Source organism: Opisthorchis viverrini (genome assembly GCF_000715545.1).
Source record: "Opisthorchis viverrini unplaced genomic scaffold opera_v5_16, whole genome shotgun sequence".
Classification (NCBI taxonomy): domain Eukaryota; kingdom Metazoa; phylum Platyhelminthes; class Trematoda; order Opisthorchiida; family Opisthorchiidae; genus Opisthorchis; species Opisthorchis viverrini.
The window spans coordinates 1,884,025-1,909,025 of record NW_008751672.1 but is presented as its reverse complement, the minus strand read 5'-3'; the positions used below and the strand labels follow the sequence as shown (position 1 = coordinate 1,909,025).

The window sequence follows — 25,001 nt, the reverse complement described above, 5'->3', positions numbered from 1 at the left end:
TCTTTGCACTCCTCATACACAGCTCAAGACTGCTCATTTTCACTACTATCCCAATTGGAAATGGTCATCCCCAAAAGAAAGGCGCAAATCAGCCCCGCTATCCCGCCATGACACAGACCGGCCGAATTGGATGACGGAGCAAGTTTCGCCTCCTGTTTCAGATGCTCGCTGTGTGACTCCCCGGGTAGCAACTGATACTTGTACTCCGACACTCCGCTCAAACGTCGATAAGAGTTCCCCGACTGATGGGGTCCGTGCTGTTCCTGTGCTGAGTGACTCTGATCTGGATATATGTTCGAGGGATATGATTGTACAAGATTTAGCCACCACCAAAAGACCCAGTTTACCAACTTTTTCAAACCCACCAACCGGTTTGGAACTTCTAGCTCACGCGGTGGAATATTTAAACGTTCTGGAATCCCTGAGGGCGACGAACTCCGACGAATCATATGATCCAGACGTCCAGCTTGGACGTCTGGCCTGCGACCCAGCAGCTGAAAACCGGTTACAGCATATCCAACGGTCTTCACAGACAGGTCAGTGTCACTACTGCGTGCTTGACTTCAATATCTGTTTCCAGTTTTTCAACTTTTTGATCACTGTTATATCCCGCTCATTCCAGCTCCGGAGGCACAGTCGAACTCCCTCATTCAAAACGAGGCCAGCACGTCTCCGGTAGCATCCCCAACACCATCACGCAGCCAAAAAACCACTTCCGTTGAATCATCGACCCATGTTGACACTTGTGGTGATATCTGTCCGAAGAAAGAAGTATGTGGTATTGAAGGCCTGGCTGAGTGTGGGTCCATCTCTTCATCGAGCATCTCTACCTGTGAGCTTCCTACTTCTGAACTGACTCCCTTAAACACAGCACGTGTTACCGTGTAAGTTATCCCCATACGTATCGTCATTACTTGTTGATGCCTCAGTCCTATCGTGTCTTTGGTCAACATGGTGGTTGATTTGGCGGTGACCCACAGTTTCGAAGTAACGGGTTTGAGCAGTTTTGGGCAGAACTGACATTCTATACTTCGAATCTGCACCACATGATCCAGCTGGCGCAACTGTACTCTAAGGGAATCAGTGCGGTCTATGAACTGTTTGGAAAAATGAGAGTAGGCTGCGATGGCAGCTTCGACAACATTCCCCACTTGGTTACAGCCAAGACGCTCCGTAGATGTTCTTCTGAAGACTGATAAGAACAAGATTGAACGCCGCCTATTTATCACCGAAATGACCCTATTCGAGCGAGAAAGCAAACGCTGTTGTTTATTAGACAAAATACCGATGTTCTATGTCTCAAGCAGCAGTTTACAACACGGACAGGGTGGAAAAGTTCCATACACATCCTTAAGAATGGAAAAGTTTGCTCATCGGGAACCACCCTTTGCTTACGAAATGACACTGCGGTGAATACCAGACACTTGTGTACGTCCTTGTCAGTGCCAAAGTCTCAATGTATTGGTATATCAAACGCACAGGAGGCCCAGGTCGTAACTTAAACGGACCGACTACCACTATGATCCAGGATAGCAAGGCATCCTTTTGAGCCACGTGTCTTCTCCGGCTAGAGAGTGGGAAGGATAACGTGTTCACGTGAACTGTTATACCAACACTTCCCATTCGGTCATAAGTGTTGACGGACATATGATTTCAGTAATTTCTCCTCGGGCCATATAAGTATATAAGTTAAAACTTTGAAAATTACCTCTAGGACACCCTACAGCTTGAGTGCAAGCTACTAGAGAATATCCTGAGCTAAACTGCTTCCTCGAGAATTTTATATTGCGTAATATGCGCAGTTTGTCACCAAAATCTCAGGTTGTCATAGCAGAGAAGAAGCCGGTTTACCTTAGCTTGCCATACAAGGACAATTCGCAGACAGGCTGCCTCAAAGTCATAGCCAAAACATTTTCTGTCTTCACTTGTAATGTCTGGCTTACAGCCGGACTATGAATCACCGAGTGCCAGCCCAAATCATGCCAGTATACTTCTCACGCAGCTGTGCTGTCGATAGCTCCCTAAAAGAGTGAGGAAACACATGCCGTCGAACCTTAGCGGCGGCAACATGATATCGGTGAGCAATACTGTTGACGACTGCCTCATCGACATACCGCAGCATACATCCCACTGATTTTTTCGGACCTTTCTGAGAGCACATTCACATAAACCCAAACGGCTACTCTCGCATTATCTCTGAAATAGGTGATTGCTTTCATATTATGTGACCTTATCGCACCTACACAACGACCACTATCACCCCCGCACTGTCAACATCCGAAGACCATCCTGTTAGTGACTTCAACTCAGTTCTATGATCCTGGTGCTGACCGCTTACGTTCTCTTGTGGTATTTTAGCTATTTTACTTAGTATTTCAACATTTTAACGTCTATAATTGTATGACCCAATGAGAACTAATCAACACCAAATGACATGTTTCTTCTCTGCTCATGTTAATAAATGTATCAACCACGTTGAGCAGCTAGTCTTTAGGTATGGGGTTTGGGTTTGGTCTCACCCACGTTTGAGATTTAGCACACATCAAACCACGTGGGTGAATCGTTTAGGTTATTAGACTGAATCACTTCATGAGCATTTCGACCCTGAGGTTTCAGAAGCGGCCAGTGGAGTTTTAAGCAGTATGCCTATGGGGAAGTTGTAGAGGAACTTTGGGAAGGTGAGTTATATCTCACATCACTAGGCGTGGTAAACTCAGAATGAAAAACTCACCGTTCGCCTGTATTCTTCCATGAGAGTTGGCGTACGGTGCTTTTAAGAGAGATGAAAACTGGAAAGGGACACCTTTGATCACCAGTCACCGCCGTAGTTTCTGATGATGGACATAATCGAATGCAGCCTCCCGCCTTCTATTCAAATATCCAACGTATATAAAGGTCTAGTATTGGGCACAGTTGTCTCACTTTAAGTGCTACTGCACTTAGCGGCTTCTTTGGGATCGATATTTGGCTCTCAGTGGGTTTTAATTGCTTCTCAGCCATGTTTAATAATCCGCCGGAGGACACCGTGAGCCTTTCTTGATCGGCGTTTGCGGTTTTTAGGCTAAAACCCTTTTAACCCGCCTTTCCTTCGGTGAAGACGGTGTCAGTGTTCGCATTAAGATCGGCATGGTAGTCACTTTACACTCGTATAACAGGGAACAGACCACCGCCTCATGCGATTGCTGGTAGTATGAGACCACACGGTGACCATTTGGTGGAAGGTCAGTGATCCAGGTTTGCCGTTACAGCGAAAATCGATGAAAGAGTAGTTTCTGGCTCCTGAAAACGTTCACTTTTTGAAATAAAATCACGTTTCTGTTGGTGTCCAATATGTCGGAATATTGTTAGCTTGCGTGCACCAGCTGGTTGTAGGTCAGGTGACTGTTGATCTGTTGGCCGAGCTTGGCGATTCGCTTGCAGGCGTTTCCTCACCTGTTTTGGGTACATCATTAGTGCGTGGACGCCCGGACGCCTTTCTGAAACCTGCGTTTGCCGTTCGGATTCGGCTGATTGTGATTAGTTCCTGATTGGTTCGTCAGTTGCTTTCATACACTTCTTTCCATGTTCAGGTGTCGTACAATGCCTTTTGTAGTCACATCCACTGACTTCATCATTACTCTCTCCCATAATCGCATTTCAGCAGTCCTATTCTGAATTATTCCCTTGATTTGGATATTTCGCGAATAAACCACTCACTTGTCACTGCAATGAAATAGCCAACACTGTAGGTTCCTTTGTCGTATTGTATGCAGAAAATGCTTATCAGCCAAGGTAACCAGCCTATTTCGTTTCTGGAGGCCCTTTTTTGGGGAACAGCCTATGTTGAGTAATGCGAGTAGACTTTGGGCGTGGTCATTTCGATCTGGTTCTAGATATGGCCTCTCCTCTTCTGACGTGAACACCATTGTAACTTGAAGTGAATATATATTTCACAGATTTGGTCAGTTCCTGTACGTCATCCGACTCGATTGACTCAATAGCTTCAAGTTGTATAGTAGCGAATGGGTTGTAGAAACAAAAAAATGGAGTAAAGTTATGGGGGAGTAGCTTGTTCGGAAGCTAGATGTTCCCGAAGTCCTCAACCACTGTCATTGAAGTTGGCTTACGGTTTGAGCAGTCCGCTTTAGGGTGAATACTTGCCGACCTCGGCATAATGATTTGTGTTGCACATTCCATCAGAAAAAAGGCTAAGTAAGGCTAACGTATGGATTAGAAATCACCCGAGCACTATACATCGGCGATATTAGGAGACCATTTGCCTATAGTAGTATGAAAATGAAGTTTAAACCCACCGGATCCGCGCTATTCTTCTAAGTCGGAAAGTTGTTCGATAGAAATCATTAACGAAAAGTTTATAGTGTATTTGGAACAGAGTAATGACGTAGTCCTTTACAATAACCCCGTTTGTATGGCTGGTTTTTAAAGTAGTTGGATTCTTATGTACTGATCTCTGATATGAGCGAAGATACCATAACTAGAAGGTAGGCGCTGTTTTTTCTGTCTACAGTTCTCCTTTCCTAGACCTTCATTCGAATCAGACGTTAGTGTTACTCGATTTATTGTAACCGATTCTGTTCGTCAGCCAATTTCCACGCACACTTTCCCTTCTAGACCTGATGATGGGACACAACCTGTTTCAGCGCTACCCATCCGTACAACTACAGATGGCGCCAAGGTCGTAAATAGACCGGCTATGGCCAAACTTTGTTGGCTAACTCTCCCCACGCCTTTGTTGACTACGGGCTGTGTTCTTGTCGGAGGTTCGAAATCCCCCACACCCAATCTCCTACTGCCGGACGAAAATTCCACTCACAGTCTGTCCTCAAATCGGCAACCAACAGTTGGAAGCTCATCAGCAAGTGAGTTCCGCTCCAGGTTTTTCTGGCATAAGATATCTAAGTTCACTTCTAGGTGGATGCGAGATTTGTAAAATCCACATCACCGTCCCTCGTGTTTGAATAATCGTTCTTGTCAGCCACACCGAAGAGAGGAAGCAGTAGACTCGAGCTCCTCATCTGTACAAATCCTTTTTCAAGTTCAAAACCACATCAACTCAAAGCGAGGCAACTTTGTTGATACGTTCCTCATAGAAATGGCCTTTTGTGTTTGACACTATGAAAAGCGATGCCACCTACCCTGTGTATTCCAACCACTCTTTTGAGATAGTTGGTAATCATGGCATCAGTCGAAACCACATCGTTTAGCTGTAGTACCCTTCCGGTGTCTAACTGCCATGCCATCTGAAGGCTGCACGAGGATTGGAATACTGCCAGGTTGCCCAAGCCTAGACAGGGAAAGTCGACAGACAGAGATCGGTTTCGACCACAGACCTTCCGATAATTCGCACTCTAACCACCTGGGCCATCTCGTCCCAGAAACCACATCAGCGAGACAAGTAGTATCATTCCATCAGCGACTTGGTCTTCTGTTTGGATGAACAAACAAAGAATCATGCTGGACATCAAAGACGAACTGTTCGTCGAAAGTCTCGTGAGGAATACCTGCAACGTTGAAAACACGAGATTAGCCGACAATTTCTCACTAGTCATTAGGGAATTCCAGGGTCGCTGACTTGATTTAGCAGGATATTTCAAACGAGCTAGTGGAGTTTGACGCTGTACTTAGAAAAGCAGCGGAGATCGAGCTTCCAAGTTGACCCATACAACTAAACATCTGTGTATCGTTCAGTGCTGCTGTGCTTATCGGCACTTTAATCTGCCCTCAGTCGACTAATGTTTACTCACTGGACAAAGTCAAACGTACTCATATGTTCATGTCGAACTTGTGTTCAGCACAACGTGGGTCATAAATCTAGTGATTCTCTTCCCCCATCACACAGGTTGGAGCGGAATATACTCTGCGACAAAGATATAGAGTTATTCGTGTTTTCGTTAGGTGTCCGCTGTGAGTTGATTGACTAGTCAGTAGGTAGTAGTAAGCTAAGAAAGTTGACTCACGAGGTAATCAGATGTTATACGAAGATTCGGGCATAAAATTGCAACTAAATGGAATAAAACGGGGGGTCAGCTCCCGTTCACATCCAAAAGTTTTTCTGGCGATTACTTTTCCGCATACACAGAGAAGGTGTTCAGTCGACATGCCGGTAAATGCTCGTTGGTTCCTGTTTGAGGGTGTCTGGTAATTCATTTTCGGAGCTCTAACCCTTAACAACTTTGTACACTTGACACACCTGTATGCCACAGAAGCTCGAATGGGTTTGGGATCCGCGCTTGCATACTGGTCATTTCAGTCACGAAACTGAAGTTAGTTTTTTTGTAATGTAAGAAATGTCCCTCGCTGTCCCATTTTGTTAAGGTGACATGTCTTCATGCCTAACACTGACATTTGGAAACTGTAGGTACCAGTTCGTGTCTTCATTCATGTCTCGGAGTCTTAAACGTTATTCAGCCTTTCTACTCCATTCATTCAGCAGACTGAGAAGCTAGTCCAAACAGGTACAGAGAATTTCATGTTTTTTATGAATAAAAATTCATTCCATATGCCCGAACATCTCACGAGTATTATGTCCACGCGTTCGGTCCCTCACTATATTACTTTTTTGCCGATTGAGTGCAGACACTCCACCTGACACTATTCCACGTCACAAGTAAGTGATTTCCAGTCTTAGGCCATGGCAGTCCGACGCACATCTTCAACTTCAGGATTACTTCAATCTTGATCAATCTCTGCACCGTTCTAGTCGACGTATCGCTTTCTGCTGTGATGCGTTCGTAGCTTATTTGGTTGCAAGCGTTTCTTCCCGTTTTTAAAGCATCCCGGTGACATCGTTTTCTTTTCTTCAAGGCATTGACACTTTCTGGAGGTCTTTCTGTCTTTCTTTCAGGGTCTTTCTGCATCTCTTTACGCTATCATCTATAATATGTTGCATTTTGCGGGAGGTTATGATCATTCTCTCCCCTCAATAAGGCACTTGAGGTATTTGAGGCTCGTTACCTCTGTGCCTAATTTCATCAATCTGAGGATCCTGAATCTCTGATGAATCGAGGCTGTTAGAACCCTGCTAGTGGTTAGAGAAAATTAAGATTCGGACCAGCAACTGATATCTTAGTTTGTCCGATTAACTGGGCGACTAGGTCGCAAATCTCTCCTCGGCAATCTGGTTGGCATCGTTAGGGTATTTTTGTGAAGTGAAAAGAAGGACAGCTGTTTGTCAGTTGATGTGTTTGCATCGACGCACTCCCCTGATTCATAGCAATGCGCTTATGGTCCCGTCTAGATTGGTACTGAAAAGTTCGCAACGTTATTGCTCAACGCAGCGAACCAACCAACGAGCAAGCACTTAACTGGAGCTGCTAATTCAACGGTGAATACTACTGATGTGGCATGCGAGTAGTATGTTTTTTCGTGATCCGCTTCGCTTTCGTGAATCCGCTTCGCGCCTCTTGAAAAGTGAAATCTGTTACAGAATTTTTGGAGTCGCTTCGTAGCATTTGCTTGGATTTGAGCAGCAGTCAATGAATATCCAGGAAGGCTGAGGAAGGTGCGTTCAAGGAGAAGATGGATATTCAGTTCTTGTAAGCAAGATGTATATGAGAGCTGCTTCCCTGTCCAAAAATCTGTACGATATTTACCTGTGCAATAGATACATTGGTTGACAAAATACCGAGAAAATGCCTAGGTCTTTGCATGGTCGGTTTTATGGTTCATCAAATACAAGAACTTCGATCCAGAAGACATGTTGAGGAGCTACAGAATCTTGACCGTGTGGCTACTGTGCTTGTTCTTGTTTCATATTCAGCTCGGGATTTCCTGAATCGTTGAATCATAGTTATGCTTAATACTGCAATTCGAGGGAGAATGATTATTATTCACCATTTTGGAGAGCTTGTTCAATTCGTGGGATCATGATTATATCTGGGTTGTTTCATGGTAATGTGGTCCGAACACATATGTTGAATAAGATTCACACTTTTCTTATTCGCCCTCTAGGCTCGAGTGGTTTCATTTATCTGAAGCCGGTTATTCAACTTGTTCCCACCTCACAAGTCGTGTCTGTTAATCAAGCTACAGACAGTACATTGCTTCAGCCTCAGTCTCGCCCAGTCACTTTCGCACCCACGTCAATATCTGCCCTCCCAACATCACCGCCCGTCATTCTGAACTCCATTCAACAACAAGTTCGAACCACTGATATAACGTCCTTTGAAAAACGCGAATCAGAACATAGTTCCGCTCCGCCGACACCTGTCTCCACCAGCGTTACTACATTGATCAATTCTCGTACGATGAGCTCATCTCTTCGTCTAGAGCTCTCACCTGCAATCAATGAGGGATTAGGAGAAGGATCTCGGTTTTCTTCTAAGCTGATGGCTGTGGATCCAACTAATACTATCACAGAAGTGAGTACTGACAAAGTAAATCATAAATCATTATATAATGTTTGATAGGCACCGGCTAACACGCACTGTAATCTTTGATTCTTTTCAGGAAAAACTCTCCGAATCCACCATCCACAATGGAAAAGAGGGCTCTGGCGGCTTGAACAGTAGCTCACCTTTGCTCTCTCCGGCATCGGATGCAGCGGACTTTAGTCCACTCGACAAACCTCATCTATCCGCCCGGTGTATGAAGGTTAGACCTCCGCCGTTGGATCTGTCTCTCGCCTTGATGAAAGATTCCCATGAAGAAGATGAGAATGTTCCTGAGAGACATATTTCTGAGGTCAACAAGCGAATCAATGGGTGCGGCACAACGCGGCGTCCATTCTCTGCCAGTCTATGTAATCGAGGACCGAAACGCAAGCCTGATTCCGCAACCGAAGTGTGAGTGTGTGATAGCGGCGTACTTGTTCAGTTCATGGTGCTCCATTGCGGTATTTCACCCTATTGCTGAGTCCGACTGTCGTGCAATTGCGTTGCGCAATGGGAATAACTGAACAGCAACATTTAGGCGGGAATGGATAGTCAGGTGGCCAACTAGTAGCGGAGTGTTGTCATCTCGTAGTAAGACAGTAGATTTGCGCGAGTGTTAGCTGGAAATCGAAGCAGACCCACCTTTGGCAGAGTTTCATCCTACGAAACAACCCACCGGCGTCCTCATTGAGTTCAGAGTGATGACGTTAGCGGCCGGTCAATCCGATTCTGCTCAAGCATTTTGCCCCGCCAGTTGCACAGATCCAGATGACTGGTGTTTTGTTCCACATTGTACGTCCGTTTTTCGTGACGCGATGGCATTTTGGCGTTCAGATACATTATCTCTTAAAGCCCGAACAGTCAGAATTTTGCCAGCTGTCAAATTTTTCTGAAGTCCAAGGCCGGGGTCACGGATTACATGAAAACTGTGAAAATCATGGATCTTTGACCGTTCGTTTTTCGTCACCTATCCAGTCCACATGATTGTGTATCAAGTTTCACTCCATTCGATTGGTTTTAATTCGCTTAGGAAGTTTAACGTTCGTGATTCGATCTGACCGCTGAATTCGAAATATTTTGCACAGGCATTGTAGATGAAATTTGTCAGACAGTCTAGTGTACCGTCGGTATGGTGTCTAATTACAATAAGGAATGCAATAACACATTGCGACAGGTTGTGTTTGCCCGAAACGGTATGGGCAACCGAATGCTGTACTTGAATTGTTAAATCGAGAAGAGTTCAGCGTCAACTCTGTGAAAAGGGGTTTCCGTTAGTTTGAGTACATGTTGTGTGTTACTGCAAGCCTAGGGGAAGGCTGATAAAAGGCAAGCGTTTCAATGGAACTTGTACTTCTATCAAGCCTAGATACTCCCAAAGCAAACGCTGTAGTTACTAGCTTGATCTCCTCCGAATGTACAAAAGGGATGCAGTCATCATCGGATCATTGACTCGTGCAGTTTGTCTTTGATCATCAAACATTCGGAGTTAAGGGGGTGATCGCCCTGACGACACTGGGTCGGTTAGTCGTCTTCGGTATCAACTAATGATTCCGTTGGGCGGTCGCAGTCAGGTGCTGCCAGGGCCGACAAGCCTATCCCACGCAAGATTGGCCGGGAAGATTGCCGGTCCGGCATCACACTGAGATCCGATTGGTCGAAAGTCTGGACCCAACAGTCAATCGTGACCCAGTATTGGCTGAATGCCGGTTGCCAATGGCGCATCCAGAGTGCGTCAGAATTTGCAGAAAGTTTTGGTCGCTTACGCTGGTGCCCGTTTCATGCTCTGCAAAAGTGGTTCCACGGGTACGCACTCGAACCCTGGTATGACATGCGATGCCCCTGTTCGCCGAATTAAAGACTCATGAATTTCGTAAACCTAGCGTGTAACGTTCTCAGCATTTTTATTTTAGTTGACACGCTACAAAGATAATATCAGTCGTGTTGCGTCCGCTTTGGATTTTAGGGGTATTCGTTCCAGGACATTAGTATCAGGCGGCTGAGTTCAATGTTGCCTGGACTTTCTATGACGGAGAAGATTGTTCCGTCCACAAAGGCCTGTTTTCTGTCGACTTTCTTTGGATCTGGACAATGGTGTGAGGTTATTTGTTTTCGCGATTGTGGCGATCACGTGGAAATCTTCATCCTCTTATGTTTGTCCTCCCAATTTGCATATTTCGACGAGTGTTGCTTCTCCCCCGGTACCCTTCTTAGTTCATTTGTCGTCTTTCGAACTTCAGCTCTCGTTGGCGGGTATGGTAATGTCGTCTACACAAAAGATTGAGATGACCGTGGTAGATGGTTCAAATTTTTAGTAATATCGAGAAGTGGGCCTTTTAAGCAGCCAGTATGGTTTAAGACGTCACTTGTTCAGCGTGAGCTGTTCCATGCAACATCCTTCACCCAGCTGACCCAACCTGTTTAAGAAATAAGGGAGACCTTGGAGCTCTGAGTGACTTGATATACAATCAGCTTTTCTTATATACTCTGCGATGTGCATTTTCAGCTGCCTTTTAATTCCTGTAATATGGTCATTATCAAGATGTCTGCACCGAGACAGCATGTGTAAGATTTTCTGTGGTGATCGTTATGCTACTTTAGAACTAGTTTTTATGTATCTCCACTGCTGAATTCTAAATTAGTTTTTCATTTTGTGCACTGCTTGCCTGAAGGTCACTTGCAGCACTGTTTTCTGTCACAAGTACGGAACGGAGCAGTCGTACCGGTACAAGTAGTCGGCCTGCCTTTTAGGACGGGATTCCCGTCATTCCCTTGACGCTTGGCTGAAAACGTTGCAAGAAATGGCGGCTGATCGATGTCAGTATCTTTCCAGACTGTCTGATTAAGCGCTTGGAGATGTAGGCACCTGAGAATGCTTGACATGGACGAGCACCGGGTCCCCCTGGCCTCCCTGTCCCACTTTCCCTCTTCTTTTCGCTGCTGGAATAGGTTATTTTTCAGTCAAGTTTGGGACCGATTGGGTAGTCATCATTTCAGAAATGGCAACTCTTCACTTTTGACACAAAAGCCCCAAGTGAATAGATTACCAGGTTGTTCCAGTTCTAAGAAATTCAGGAAACCAAACTGTGTTCCAAATTCCTTACTGTCTAGTTTCTGCCGAGTCTTTGACTATCGCCTGATATTCATTGATGTTACTCGGTGGTCTGTTAATTCATAACTTATTCTCACCTATTCTGGTATGCAATTTCTTGGCTGTTTGACCTAAATAAACCTCTGAACGGTCGTCACATTTTATTCTGTATAGTTCCTAGTCCGATTAACTGAACGGCGATCCTTCAACTGCACCACTACTGAGGTCAAAGTCTTTCTCTTCTGGAATGCTACTCTAATGTTAGTCGCATTCGCCATCCCTCTAATGATTTCAGGTGTTTTGTGTTGATTGACTGCTGTTCCGATCCACTCCTTGTTGAGTTTTGGTGTTGGCACCAATACCCATCCTAATTACCGCCTAATTAGACCCATTTGGTATCCGCTGTCTTGTAGTCCCTTTCTTCACCTCAAGCTGTGCTGCCCCTTGGGTCGACCTCTTCTATTCACGATGCTTTCAATCTACGAAACATTGTTGAAACTGTACTAGCATATACTAGTTTTGGGTGTGTTTGGGAGTAGTTTAAAACCGCACCACTGTCTGTTGAATACCGGTGGATAGTGGTTTTTACTTCCCCCCGCTCTTGTGTGTCATGCAGTCAAGGAAAGGTAGTCTACTCGACGTGGACTCTAACTTCATGCTAAACTTGATGTGAGGGTCCAAAGTATAAGATATTGAAAGAATTCGTTAACGCTTAATCACGGTGAACGTGTCATTTACGGAACGCCAGAAAACCCTTGATGGACAGTCACATCCGCCTAAAGCGCGTATACAACTGAGTCAAAACAGAGTGACCAATGTTTAATCATATGCCTTCAACTATCTCGCCTCCGGAGAATTGCGTCTGTCAGTAGCAGCCTTCTTGCTACTTCCAGGATGTTCGCTTTAGGGACATTCGTGTACATCGAGTTGACGTCAAAACTAACAAGAACTTCGTATAGCTCCAACTGGAACACAGCTAATTTTTTAGCAGTCATACGTATTTTGGATGTGTGTGGGTGACTTAACGGCAAGCGGTTTATGGATACCTGCCAGAAATCTGGCCAGCTCATGTAGTGGTGAAACCATGCCATCCACTATTGGTCTCATGGTGACACCTTGCTTGGGATTTTTTTGTAACCCATAAAATGGTGATTGGATTGCACTTTTTGAGTACAATCGATGCCACTTACCCTACCCTTGAGGGTTTATCATCGATCCCAACTACCTTCCAGCTTCATCCTTATTCTTATTCATTATTGACGTGATCACCCCTTTACTAACTTGTTTCAGAGTCACTCTTATTAATGACGACCTTGGCCCTACCCTTATCTGCCTCTGTAATTACCATACTGTCTACATGTTTAATATCTTTAAAGTTTTTCGCTGTGCTGGTGCTGGGACTTAGGGAATGTGACCGAGTGTGTGCGTAATTTCTCCGCTCTCATTGAAGGAGGCTTCTGAAACGTGGCCTCGACACTAGAAATGATCTCTTCTGCTCTTATGACTCCTTTACTTACTGCACAATTCAATCCTTTCTCTAGCAGAAAACATTCTTTGTCACTTAAGGGCTTATCTGATAAATTTACTGCGTTATGCTAACCAGCAGATGGCTTCCTCTTTTCTGTTGGTTGTCTAGAACAACGAGCCGTGGAGTACAATGTTTTCCCAAACACGATCTTCATTCTGCACTTCCACCCGCGGATTTTTGAATTACTCGAGAATTCGAGAATAAGCGATGCATTATTAGACCATCGAGAAACGTAAATGAATATCAGGCGATAGTCAAAGACTCAGCAGCGGCAGGACATGTAGTAGGCACTGGGTGCAGGATAGATTTGGTAAATATGGACGGTTTGAGAAATTGCAGGTTTTTGATGATCCCTTGCCATAAAATTTCGAAACGTGAGGGAAGCCAAACCCAACGCAAACCTTACGGAGATTGTGAACAAGATCGGGAACGAGTATCTCACTCGGTCTATGTTCCCTAAGCAACTGCTCCCGATTTCTTGAAGGTACTTGTGGTTAGAATAGGTAGACTGTTGCGGGACTTTGGTCGTCCGTCCTGCGTTTAAGCTTAGAAGATATGGACGTTTACTGATTGACCTAGAATCTTTCCTACCCTGAGTTTTCTGCTTTTCCCTATAGGTTGATGGCCTCGATCGACATCCGTGATCGCCTGTCCAATCTACCTCCATTCCAACCTACTTCCGCTTCTCCAGCATCTAGGAAAGCTTGTTCGGCCGGACCTTTCTTACCTTGCGAGGTGACACACAAGCGTGAGTTTCGCCCATCCGTTTGATTGATTGTGTATTTGGATTCTTTCTCATTATTGACTGGTCCCAGCAATCTGTTGGACCACGTCGAGTTACGCGCAAAACCCCAAAGGCCAAATCTTTCAAATGAAGGTTTGTCTACAGATGCGGTACTATAAGTACAATAATAAAATGATAAAACTTCACAAACCTCAAATCGTGGGACTCTGCCGGCTTCTATACACCGTTTTAGGAACTGCTAATTCCTAACGGGTATCAAAGTCCACGCCTACTCGAGGCCACGTGTTTACAAGCTAGCGAAATCACGTATGAACTTAAACAACACATCCGATGGTAAGGTCAAAGAACTGTTTGTGGTCAGATGAAAAACAAGAGGGGTAGTATAAACAAAATAACAAGAAGCATGGAATCGCACTGTACAACATAAAAATAGAAGAAAGGAATACACACTTTTTTCCTCCCACAGATGTAGTACGCTTGCAGTATTTACATGTAACGAGTTATCATTGAAAGTTGTTGCTATCAACCAATACCTCAGTGCCCTTTCAGTGTGATACATAATTTCAATCTAGCCGTAATTGCTTTAGCTTAGATACAAACTGAAAAAAAAATCTGTAGAAAATCGAATAGCCGCCGGATAAGAATCATTCTAACGTCCATCTGCGTAACTAATTTTAGGTGGTTGCAGCATTTGTAGTGTGATACATGACTTTCTTTTGGCCAGTCCTGTTCTGACGTGCGTCCGGCACGCGCCTATGGAGTGGTGATAACACACTCTTCTGGCGTTTCCGAGTCGGGATTAAAATCTTGGCACGCCGAAGGATATGCACCACTGATGAACGAAAGTGGATTTGTTGGCTTACACGAACCAGATTCCGGTTTTATAGACGTAATGCTCTACTCATAAGGTTGCTGAAAACTCTTCAACAGCCTGGGATTAGGAAAACCATAAACGAGGGTTCCAGCTGGGTTCCAGGTAAGTATGTCGTCAAAACCAGATGGGTATGTAGATGACTGTATAAGTCAGATTCTTGTTGGTTTTGTGAATGCTTGCGTAGAGTGTACATCATCATTAGTGATTTCTCTACAAACCAGTATCCTAGCTTTCCCATGGCTAATTCACCAGCAGCACTGCGGATTTCAAAAGGTTCTATACCGATATTATTGGACATGCATTCATGTTAAGCCAGCCGCTCTGAGACAACTGGAATACTTCACCTCTCGCACAATTGATCTACGACAATAATGCGTTTTTTCATCACTGAGGCTTTCAAATATCATGATTTTTCGTCCTCACACCGTTTGTAATTTTCCTATTGGTTTTGATACATGGGGTTTAGTTTTTTTTCAAGGAGTCACATTAAATTGACAATATCCACATGATGAGTCGTTTCCCTCCCTTTTGTTCAGGGCTTAGAACAAAACTCCCGAACGATCAGTTTCCTGTGACTACGAATGTAGCCCCTTTGGTGTCGAATCACACTAGTGCAGTAAGTTGACGATTTACTAGAGCTGACAGCACCTCGTTTCGTGTATGCTATCATATCTTAATCAGTCTTAATTCGTTTTTTTACTGAACCTTCCTTGTTAATGTTTGGTCAGATCCATTGACGGTGCGCGATTTCCCCTGGCCTCTTCTCTCTCGTTTCGTAGGATGATAAGCGAACTGTGTGCTTTTCTCAATCTGTTTGTAAAATTAAAGGTTGAGATTTTGGAATGCAATGCATGGCCTGGCAGAAGAAACTGAAATGTATCACGAAACGTTTGGGAGCTCTTGATGCAAGCCACTTTCTGTGATGAGGTCCCCTGCGCTTGGCCAGAGATAGGTAGCAATGGTGCTTCTATCTAGGTTGTCCTATTGCGCGTTTAGCGATGTTGCTGCTTCTGCTAATGACAAAATCTCAAGAATGGCTTCTTTTATGGATATTTGAACTCTTCTATTGATAGAAGCCTACACAATGCGTGCGAAAGATCTCTCACTCACTTCATTTATGTTAGATGGACTGCTCCGTTTTTGCAGAAGTTGCCCTCCTCGTCACGCTAAAAAATCGACATTCATCTAGTTGACGTACTTGAAACTCTGTCTCTCGAGCAATTTCCATTCTAACACATTTTATTCTCTCGTTATTGCTTAACGGATCTCGATTATGTTTGTCCAAGAGAGCTTGCCGTTCAACGTAAAATGTTATTTCTTGGAGTCCAAATGCATCTTGATGCCTTCCTATATTTATCGTGTGTTGTGAAAGTCATTTTTCTTTGGGGCTCAAAAGTTAGAGCGCATTCCCAAACCACAAATTCAAGTGTCACAATAAAAAGTCTTCACAATCAATCGGCTCCTTGCTGTGTTATCATCCCTGTTATTGATGTACCATTTGAAGTTTTCACTCTTGTTCAAAACATACGACGTGGGAAGTTTCAAGTGATTGACTCACTCAGTATAACCGTTCAACGTCAACTTATGGTGGATCACTGTAAATGTTAAATGATTTTCCGAACTGTTCCTTCAGCAAAGCTTATTTTCATTCGTTTGACGTGAAAATCATTCACGTCTCATTTCGTTTCACAAGGGCGCAACGCAGCTATATGCCCCCCCATTACTGCCTTGGGCTATTGCTCAACTACTCGCTTCGGTGTCGTTGAAAACGAGCGTCCTTTCTCGTGTCTGTCTTGGCCATAATCGCTTTTTCCTTGTGGTCGCACAGGCTGATGTGGGGTGCAGTACGGATGTACCAAGCTGTGTGATGCTGGTAAACCACGGTGGGCCCTGTGTTTCCTCAGCCCAGTCTCTAACTGATAGTTTTGATTGTATTATGTGTCAATTACTTTCGGGGGTAACCTGGTCCTCGTGACATTTGGCCACTCGCTGAGGCGTCTTCCTTTTTACAACTCACACGACATGCTTATTACGAGGGTTAAATCATGTGGCCAGAATCCTTGAACTGCAAAACGAGTTGTCAGATTATAGAAACACCAGACTTTCCACTTCATATCACCTTTCTTCTACTTTTTATTTCAATCTGCTGTTTATGCCCTGTTAGAGGTTACGCTAGTCTGATGACATGTGTGATTGCGGTCACTCAAACTTGGTGTGTAATTGGTGGCTATGTCAAGAAGTACACAATTCGTTATCGTCATAGCAGTAGGTTTGCCACAATTTTGGTGTTTATTGTAGAGTCTCGGTGGGAGCCGCTAAGAATGACGTCGCCAAATTCTCAACTGAGTTGGATGTACGAGGTAGCTGCTGATGTCGTCCGGGAAGGTACCGCTACCCAGCTTACAACATTTTTGCTGAAAGCCGAACTATTGGATAAGCGTTAATGAAGGGTTCAACTGGTGACCGTTATAATCATAATCAGCAACTTATCAGTGTTCAACACCCACGCTTCTAGGCTACACAACCATGATTTATTTGACAGCCTTATTACGAAGAAAAGAATAAAGGCGGAAGAGGAATGGATTTAGTACGAGCCTACCACAGTCATTTCGAGGTGCCTACACCTCAAGACACTTGGCAATCTGGATAGGAACTGACAACAAGAACATTGACATCGATTATCAGCCATATCTTGCAGCGCTCCCAACTAGGCGCAGTGGGGGTTCACGCGATTCCAATTCCGAAAGGCGAATAGCAACGACAGCACCTGATGAGCCCCAAGAATGGCGAAACCGGTCGTGAGCTGTCGAAGAATTTTCAGCGACCTTATGAGTAGTATATTACGTCTAAACCAACACTTTTAAAGGGTGAGACCAAACCAGGGGATCTAAGCATCAGTAAATGGTTCTAGCCCGCAAAAGCTAATCGCCTTCTGACGACTTATTAGTCCTATGGTGATAACTTACTTCACATATTCTATTCATTCAGAGTACGAATACAGTCTTTCCGCTTCGATAATATAGCTGTAGGGGCTCCAAGATTTCTTATTGTGGAGAGGTGACCAGTACAAACTGCCCCCCATGCACTATGTACTGGGTTGATCTGTTTTCATTTGGATCCCGTATGTCTTCCAACAAAGTTCACGAGGATAGGATAAAATGTTACATTTCACCTGAAGTGAACATTCCAACTGACGATGTTATGTGTATCCGAGGCTAAATTCTCACACCACTTATGTGGTGTGCCTGTGACAGACCCTTTGAGGTTATAGAAAACTAGTTAATTCAATCCATTCGCTTAGGGGAGTTCCACTAGAGGGATGTAAGCCAGGCGTTTCAGACTGCTACTCAGTATTCAACCGGCTAATAATCCAGGTCTTCCAAGTTAATCAATTGCAGTCACGTGCTTGTCTCGCTGATACGATCTTGTCTAACATTCTCACGTTTGGTTATGCACACCAGGAATCTAAATGATTGGTGGTATATAAGACGTTCCACCCAAAGAGGAGTTTATTTCCCAAACTCATCTGGTTCCGGGAATTTTTTTCCCAGAACACCAGTTGGACACTACACAGTTAATTGGCGCCTAACTAGAGAATACACATAACAGATTAACCTAAGTGTAATCCATTAGTGACTGATTCCGGATGAGTGATCATCGAGTTGAGTGCACCGGCGGTTTGCGCGGGCCAGTGAACGGGTAAGAGGATTAATGCGTACATGTTTAACCATATACTTGTGTACCATAAGTGCGGCGGAAATTACGCCACCAAGGAGCGCACAGAGAAAACACTGCAATGCTACCTCTCTGAGTCTGTTAACGGCTTGAATAAGGGTTAATCCGCCTTGTCCTGCAGGTAGAGTGTATTCTGTTAGTATGGGTATCATCATCATCATCATCATCGACAGCATGACATCAGTGTTCAACCCCGATGTTTCGCTGCCGTGCAACCATGAAAACCTTATTGTGAAGAAAAGAATAAAGGCGGACAGGGGGAAGGGAGTTGGTGCTTTCGAACTCAAATGAAATGCCTCATGGTACGGAAGATCCTCCAGCACAGGTTTTGGGGGACAAGTACTGAATAAGATAGAACTGTGCCAGATCGATAACGCTTAGCACCCATCTCCAGTTAGTGATTTGGTTTTTAATAATTTTCTGCCAATTAAACAAGTCCGCATTTTCAACTGAAATTCATTTTATTAACAACGGTCGTTTCAGTAATTTATATCAAGTGTTTTCGCTGCAGTGCAGTGACACCATAATGCGTCTTTCGCAAGCTTCACGCGTCTGATATGGTTTACACTATTGTTGTAACTTCTTGATTCACAGTTATACAATATATGTCAATGGATCGCGAGCTTCTTGTCAAGTTGTTTTACCTTGCTTTCTTTTTTTCCATCCAGGAGTCTCAATCTGCCGAAATCTTGAATCATTGTGATACAAGTCTGGGCCCTTCCCCATATGACATTCGGATGGAAAACGTGTTTTTTGGTGCCGATTTTCCTCAGTCACTCCAGTCTTTTGATCAGGAGAACGATACACCTGAATCTGGTCTCACGCAACGCCGCAATCACGGTCACCGTTTCAACTCGTCCGGGTCTTGTGTGTCCACCCCTCCAAACAGTGCTGCGTATCTTCGACAACCTCAGCCATTAGCACCCAAATCTCAGCAGTGTTCTACAGATGTGAAGAACTGTAGTGCTGTTAATCCGACAATGGGACGCAAATTGACTCCATCCAGAACTCATCTAGCCATGCGCCGCAAACTCGTTTTGGAGTTATTTCAAGAGCATGGTCTGTTTCCATCCGGTTCGTCTCTGCTTGTGTATCGTCATCTGTGTATTGGAACGTTCCGTGAACATGTCAACAGTCACCTGATCGACAACCAGTTTAACGCGGACTGTTATTGTAGGCCGTCTTTGGGGAGGGTTGCTGTTTATAGTAAAATCCCTCAATAAGACTATCACAATCTGCAGTAATGCTTCATGAGTTTGCCGTCCCAGTTCTCCAGAACAAAGGACACTGATTCTCGTGCCTGTTCCTCTTAACGGTAGCTGTCGTTGCTTGGCCTTTAGTGAATACTATTCTTGCCTTAGATCCCGGCTTTTGCTAGTAATGAGCTCCAGATAGCTCAGTGCTTAAGGCACGAACTGATTGACTGAAAGTTCCATGGTTCGAAGTCAGCCTCAAAAACTCCAACGCCCCTGTCTAGGCTTGAGTGACCTGGTAGATTCCCATATCTCGTGGCTCTTCCAGGTGGCGTAGCAGATATGCACTGAAAGGGTGTTGCGCCGGAACGATTGCACGATAAAAACAGCTTTCAACGGAAGTTTTGTTCCGGTGCGTGGATCGTAACGTCATATTTACCGGGTTTACCGTAATCTTCTGTCAATGCGTAAAATCCAAGTTCCCGAGGCAGGAAAGGCTTCGTCCGCATGTGTATGCCCACCTTGGCTGACTGGAATGCCCGTTATTTCACTAACCACTCCGATAACAAGTCCAAGCGATTGCTCTGGTAATCTGATCCTGTCAGCCTGTGCAACTACTTAGTTTAATTAGTTGATGCGGAGAACTTCGTTAACGGTAACGGAAGTTAGGTAACTAGTTTGCTCATTTTTCATCGCATGATTAAGTTACTTTTAGTAAAGAGGCAGTAGCAGCGTAAATACGTAACAATGATGATAATGCTTACGGATCTAAAACCCCACCGTATATATCCGAGTCTACGCTCTTGCTCCCCTCCAGCTAGTTTGTTTCGTTCACACCATCCCAGAACTGTTGCGCCCAATTGCCGAACTCAAGCACTTTACATGTAGATCGAGCCAAACAAGCTTCGCTGCAATTTTTTAGAACCTACAAGCTAATTACAACGCATACATCCTGGTATCATTAGTTATCTGGGTTAAAGAGCGTTGCTTGGTTGAGGGAACGATTTTAGTCTTTCCTTTCGGGTATTCCTTTGTTTCGGACTCCTCTATCATTGGGGTCCGATTACATCTGTCATAGCCCCACGTTAACTATACATATTATTAACGTCCCTCCTATTTTTGCTCCACTCGCCGACCATGCAGTATCAACTACCACCAATTTCCAGCAACGCCATCTGACCCACTTCCCAAACAGACAAACGTTGCAGCTAAAAATCCGTGAAATGCGCCAAAGAATTATGCAATCGACCAGTCAACACTTTACGAATCAACCTTGCCGTCGTCATGTATTCTCACGGTGCGCTGACTTAGCTGAGGTCGGACAACCAGGTCAATGTAGCTAACTACTTGGTACCCGACCGTGTTTTCAGCCTTTATGTTGTACTTACCAACGCTAGTCGTTGTCTGCCTACCCAGTTCACTCCAAGCCATCGCAATCTCCAGAAACTAGCATTTCTCGATTGCTCGTCAATCCTTTCTTTCCTTTGCTTGTTTTTTTTTAATTCTGATCCACGATTCGGCGCACGTCAGTCTTCAACGCTACCCGTCTTTTTCCTAGTATTTTCGCCTCGACCACGTCTTTCTATGTTTACCGTGGTTGATGGACTGGTATTTTCTCATCTGTCCTACTCATCATCGTTCATCCCAGTGGCATGTATGCTTATGTCAACCGGTTAGTTTTTATTGCCCTGTTTTTATCTATTTCAGTGCTTTTTATTCTATATTGTCAATAACTTTTGCTCTTGGTCACAATATTCACTTGTTTTGGCGCATTATGTTTTCAAAGTAGCCCCAGGTGAAGATGTGAACTACGAGATATAAAAGTACCACAGGGTGCAGTAAGGAGACTATCACTAATTGCCTTGTATTCTTAATGAACCGAGCATATAGAAAATATGGTTGGATCTCGGAAAAGTCGGTTCCATGGTCCTCATTAAAATTCATCATGGGTAGGGGGGAATCACCTTTTATTTGGTGATTCGCGACTTCTGACCGCAGTGTCGCGTACCCACCGACCAGTACTGTATACCCGGTTTCGTCAGATTCTGTTTCATCATCTGTCTGATTCTTGCACTAGTAAACAAGGCTTATGTTATAAACCATTTTAAAATGCAAATTCAGTGATGCTAGTGACCATATTTCGGGTTCGCAACTCTAAGGTTGCTAGCCCATGCCATAAGTCAGCAGCCGACGAATGACATGAGTTCAATGTTGCGTGTTTTGAAGCACTGGCTACAGACGTTGAACAATACGCGGTTCATCGATGTCTTATTGTGAACAAGAAAGAAGACGTAAGTTGATGGAAATGGCATTGGGTGAAGAGCGGATCACACAGGGTTGAACCGGCGCACTGGCCGATTCTTCTGGGGATCTAAAAAGGAGTGAGGTGATGAAAGAAGATTTCTATATGTAATGCCTTACTGAATAAAAATTGCATCTGAAGTAATACCCACTAGTTTTGGTCGTTTTTAATTCATTTTAGATAAAAATTGTTGATGTCATTTGGAAGGCATCAAGTGTCATGTATCATCAATGAACAGCTAACTTACGAATGACAGTTTGTCGAAGGTAACGCATACGTGAAATGGTATACTGAAGCTTTCCGCATTTTTACCTATTTTCACATCTTTCGGAAAAACACCAATACTCCACGTATTTATTCAACAAAGTATGGAGGGATGTACCAGTGCCGAGTATCCTAATGTTACGGTCTGAACGGGCACAATAAGCTGCTATACACGACGTGAGAATGCGCTCCCAAATCCCCAGCTTCGGCGCGAGCCCAACCACTCGTATCACAGAAGGAAGAAGAGGACCGGACTTTCGGAGTAGAGGTTTTTGAGGCCTCAACCAAATGCAACGTACAACGTGAACAGTACCGAATATGTATGTTTTGGACGACCTTGGATAGCAATAGATGCATTAGCAAACAAAGTCCAATTAGCCAGCTGGGGAGACGCGCGGTCTCTTGGAGAATTTCCAAGATGCACGAAAAATTGAAATTAAAATTTTCGCAAAACAAATTGGATGTAATTCAACAAACAAATGGTTTTTAGGGATTATGATATCCCTAACACTTCCGTGAGCTGCAACGTCGCTGTACGTTTTTCTGTTGTTGACGGCCGGCTGGTGTCGCTGTTCCGTTCTGGCTTTCGGGGTTCTTTCAGGGTTGTTTTAAAGGAGACTAGCTGAACTGTTCTTTGAAGTGCTCAACCCACCGCTCAAGTCAGCGATTGAGGGAGTGAATTGCTTATCGCCTCACTGACACCTGCCTTCTTTTGACCCGGTGATTGGATCGGTTGGAACAGGGCGCGGCTGTTGCCTGCAGCGAAAGCCCTCTCCATCTCCTGGGCCTTCAAAATCTACTTGCGTTCTCTGTCATTCTTGAAGCTCCTGATTATCCGGTGTTTGAGGGTTCTGCGTACGCCAACATAGTCGCTAGTTGCTGGTATGGCCTTTCTGGCAGCAATAAGATCTACTGATTTTGAAGCGTTTATTGAGTCAGATGGGCTGGGCAAACAATTCTGAAAGCTGAGAGCATTGCTTCTTTGACTTGCCCCCATTCATCCTTCAAGCAATCTTCGTCGTTCACGTGACTGTATGTTGCCAATAGCTTTCTGGCCAGATCAGCTCGATATTCTTCAGCCACTGCAACTTGTCGAAGTTGATGAACGGAGCTGCTTTCTTTCTGCACGCGTAGTGCTGGCAGAAAGCGAAGCGCCAAGCGGTCCCGCACGATGGCGTGCTCAGAGTCAAGTTGCGTACCCATCTCCATCGGTGACTGATAGCCATTTGGTCCAAGTGAGCCCATGATTGTTTTGTGGTAGGTAGCCTCCAAGTAAATCGGTTTGTGGTGGAAGTTCGTACTGTAAGTTGGATTCGAACCACAGACCTTCTCGTCAATAATTTCGCACTTAAAGTACTTCCAGCAGATTTAAAGAAATAGACTGTCCTCAAAGATAATGTTGTTCATATAGACAATTGATTGCCGGAAACAGTCTGTCGCGCACCGGCGAGTGATACCCGAATCACGTGAAAAATGCCCTCGTACGACGAATTCCAAACTAAAAGGTTTTCAAATAGTATCAGTTCCTGAAAGTAACCTCAGAAAGCCATGAAGCTACTGAGACCCTAAAACTCCACCAAAATCTCAATAGAAAAGCCAGCATGCATCCAGGCCAGTCAATCATTCAATCAATTTAGTAAAAGCCGACGGGTGTCGATGCACGCCACAGAAGCACGACCGAATGTGATCAGCGTTCAGGCTTTTCATAGAGGCACGATCGATGTTGATGGGTGTTCATTAAGGCCTATCAGACAGCCTGGATCAATGTCAGAAAGTCCCCTTTGAATAGCGTGGGGCCGTTGTAACTTTTGCTCACGCGCTCTCGCACTCACTCGCTTGTTCGGAATACAGCTGTTATGTTCCCTTCTGTGAGTCTTTTCTGTCCGACACTAGGCACTGGAGCGGGTCAGCAGCAGATACCACAGATTGACGAATCAGCAGATATAACAGTAAGGTTTCAGCAAGTTTCAGCCTGTTGCCCAATTTGACATGGAGTACCTGCATTAAAGACTGTAACGTGGATCAAAATTGTTGAGGTTGGTAGGTAATTATTTTGGTTTATTTTTCTGGGCGATTGTTGAGACATGGAACAACGGCTAGCGGGTTGAAATATGGGTTGATTGCACTTCATTGTACAATTGGTTGGGAGGGAATCATGGGGAAGACCAGTGGGCGAAGATCTGCAAGGGTAAATGATACTTCTCGGTTGCCCAGGCCGAAGAGGGTTGAGTCGAGGTACCCCACCTTGAGCCTTTGACTCAAAAGTTTGACCCACAAGGAAGCGGGAGTATGTACGGTTTTGTTCGGGGACCCTGCTCCTAGCCTCTGACTAAACAGTGTGGACCGCCAGACAGAGGTTGTTAGGGTTTTCTTCGAGGACTTTTCGGAGCCAATGACTCAATAGTCTGACATACTGGGCTGTAAGGTACCGGGCTGACCCCAAGGCGCAGGCCGTCTCACTCCCGATGCGGCTGCGCACAGCAGATGCCTTTTGAGCAGCACCTGGCGCTTTGGTTTTGAAGGTATTTCAACCGTATTGAATAATGCGCCGGCGGTCACGGTCAGCCGTTGGGCGATCGGAGTGTGCGGTTTTTGGGGCCGACCTTTTCCATCCCGTCCTTCCTCGTTGAAAAGCAGCATCGCTGCTTCCGTAAACATGGACATGCTGGTCGCCTGGGGGAAGCATCTTACTGTCTTCACACTTATCGTGGAGGACAGTGCGATTTTAGCCCAGACTGCCTCGTAGCACGACTACTCATAGTACGGGGTCTCGCTGCTCCCCTTTGGCTTTCCTAGCATGGTTGCACCTTGTGGAACGAAATTCTAACCAATTTAGCCCGCGGGATCATTGCAGCACTCAGGCCCGACCACCATGATGGGGGGACAGTTTTAGGTCTGGA

General features: G+C 44.8%; 1 protein-coding gene across 1 annotated transcript in view; it reads left to right on the top strand.

Moving 5' to 3' along the window:
* T265_01499 (hypothetical protein) overlaps nucleotides 1-21,300 on the top strand; it is a gene marked incomplete at both ends in the record, with an annotated part of 47,637 nt that extends 26,337 nt beyond the window's left edge. Inside the window, 9 exons of the mRNA XM_009165540.1 lie at nucleotides 23-536; nucleotides 623-884; nucleotides 4,612-4,859; nucleotides 7,951-8,360; nucleotides 8,449-8,783; nucleotides 13,606-13,736; nucleotides 15,144-15,223; nucleotides 19,011-19,416; nucleotides 20,679-21,300. Coding sequence (XP_009163804.1) covers nucleotides 23-536; nucleotides 623-884; nucleotides 4,612-4,859; nucleotides 7,951-8,360; nucleotides 8,449-8,783; nucleotides 13,606-13,736; nucleotides 15,144-15,223; nucleotides 19,011-19,416; nucleotides 20,679-20,878 — 2,586 coding nt within the window. The remainder of the gene's footprint in view (nucleotides 1-22; nucleotides 537-622; nucleotides 885-4,611; nucleotides 4,860-7,950; nucleotides 8,361-8,448; nucleotides 8,784-13,605; nucleotides 13,737-15,143; nucleotides 15,224-19,010; nucleotides 19,417-20,678) is intronic.
* Nucleotides 21,301-25,001: the final 3,701 nt, after the last annotated feature.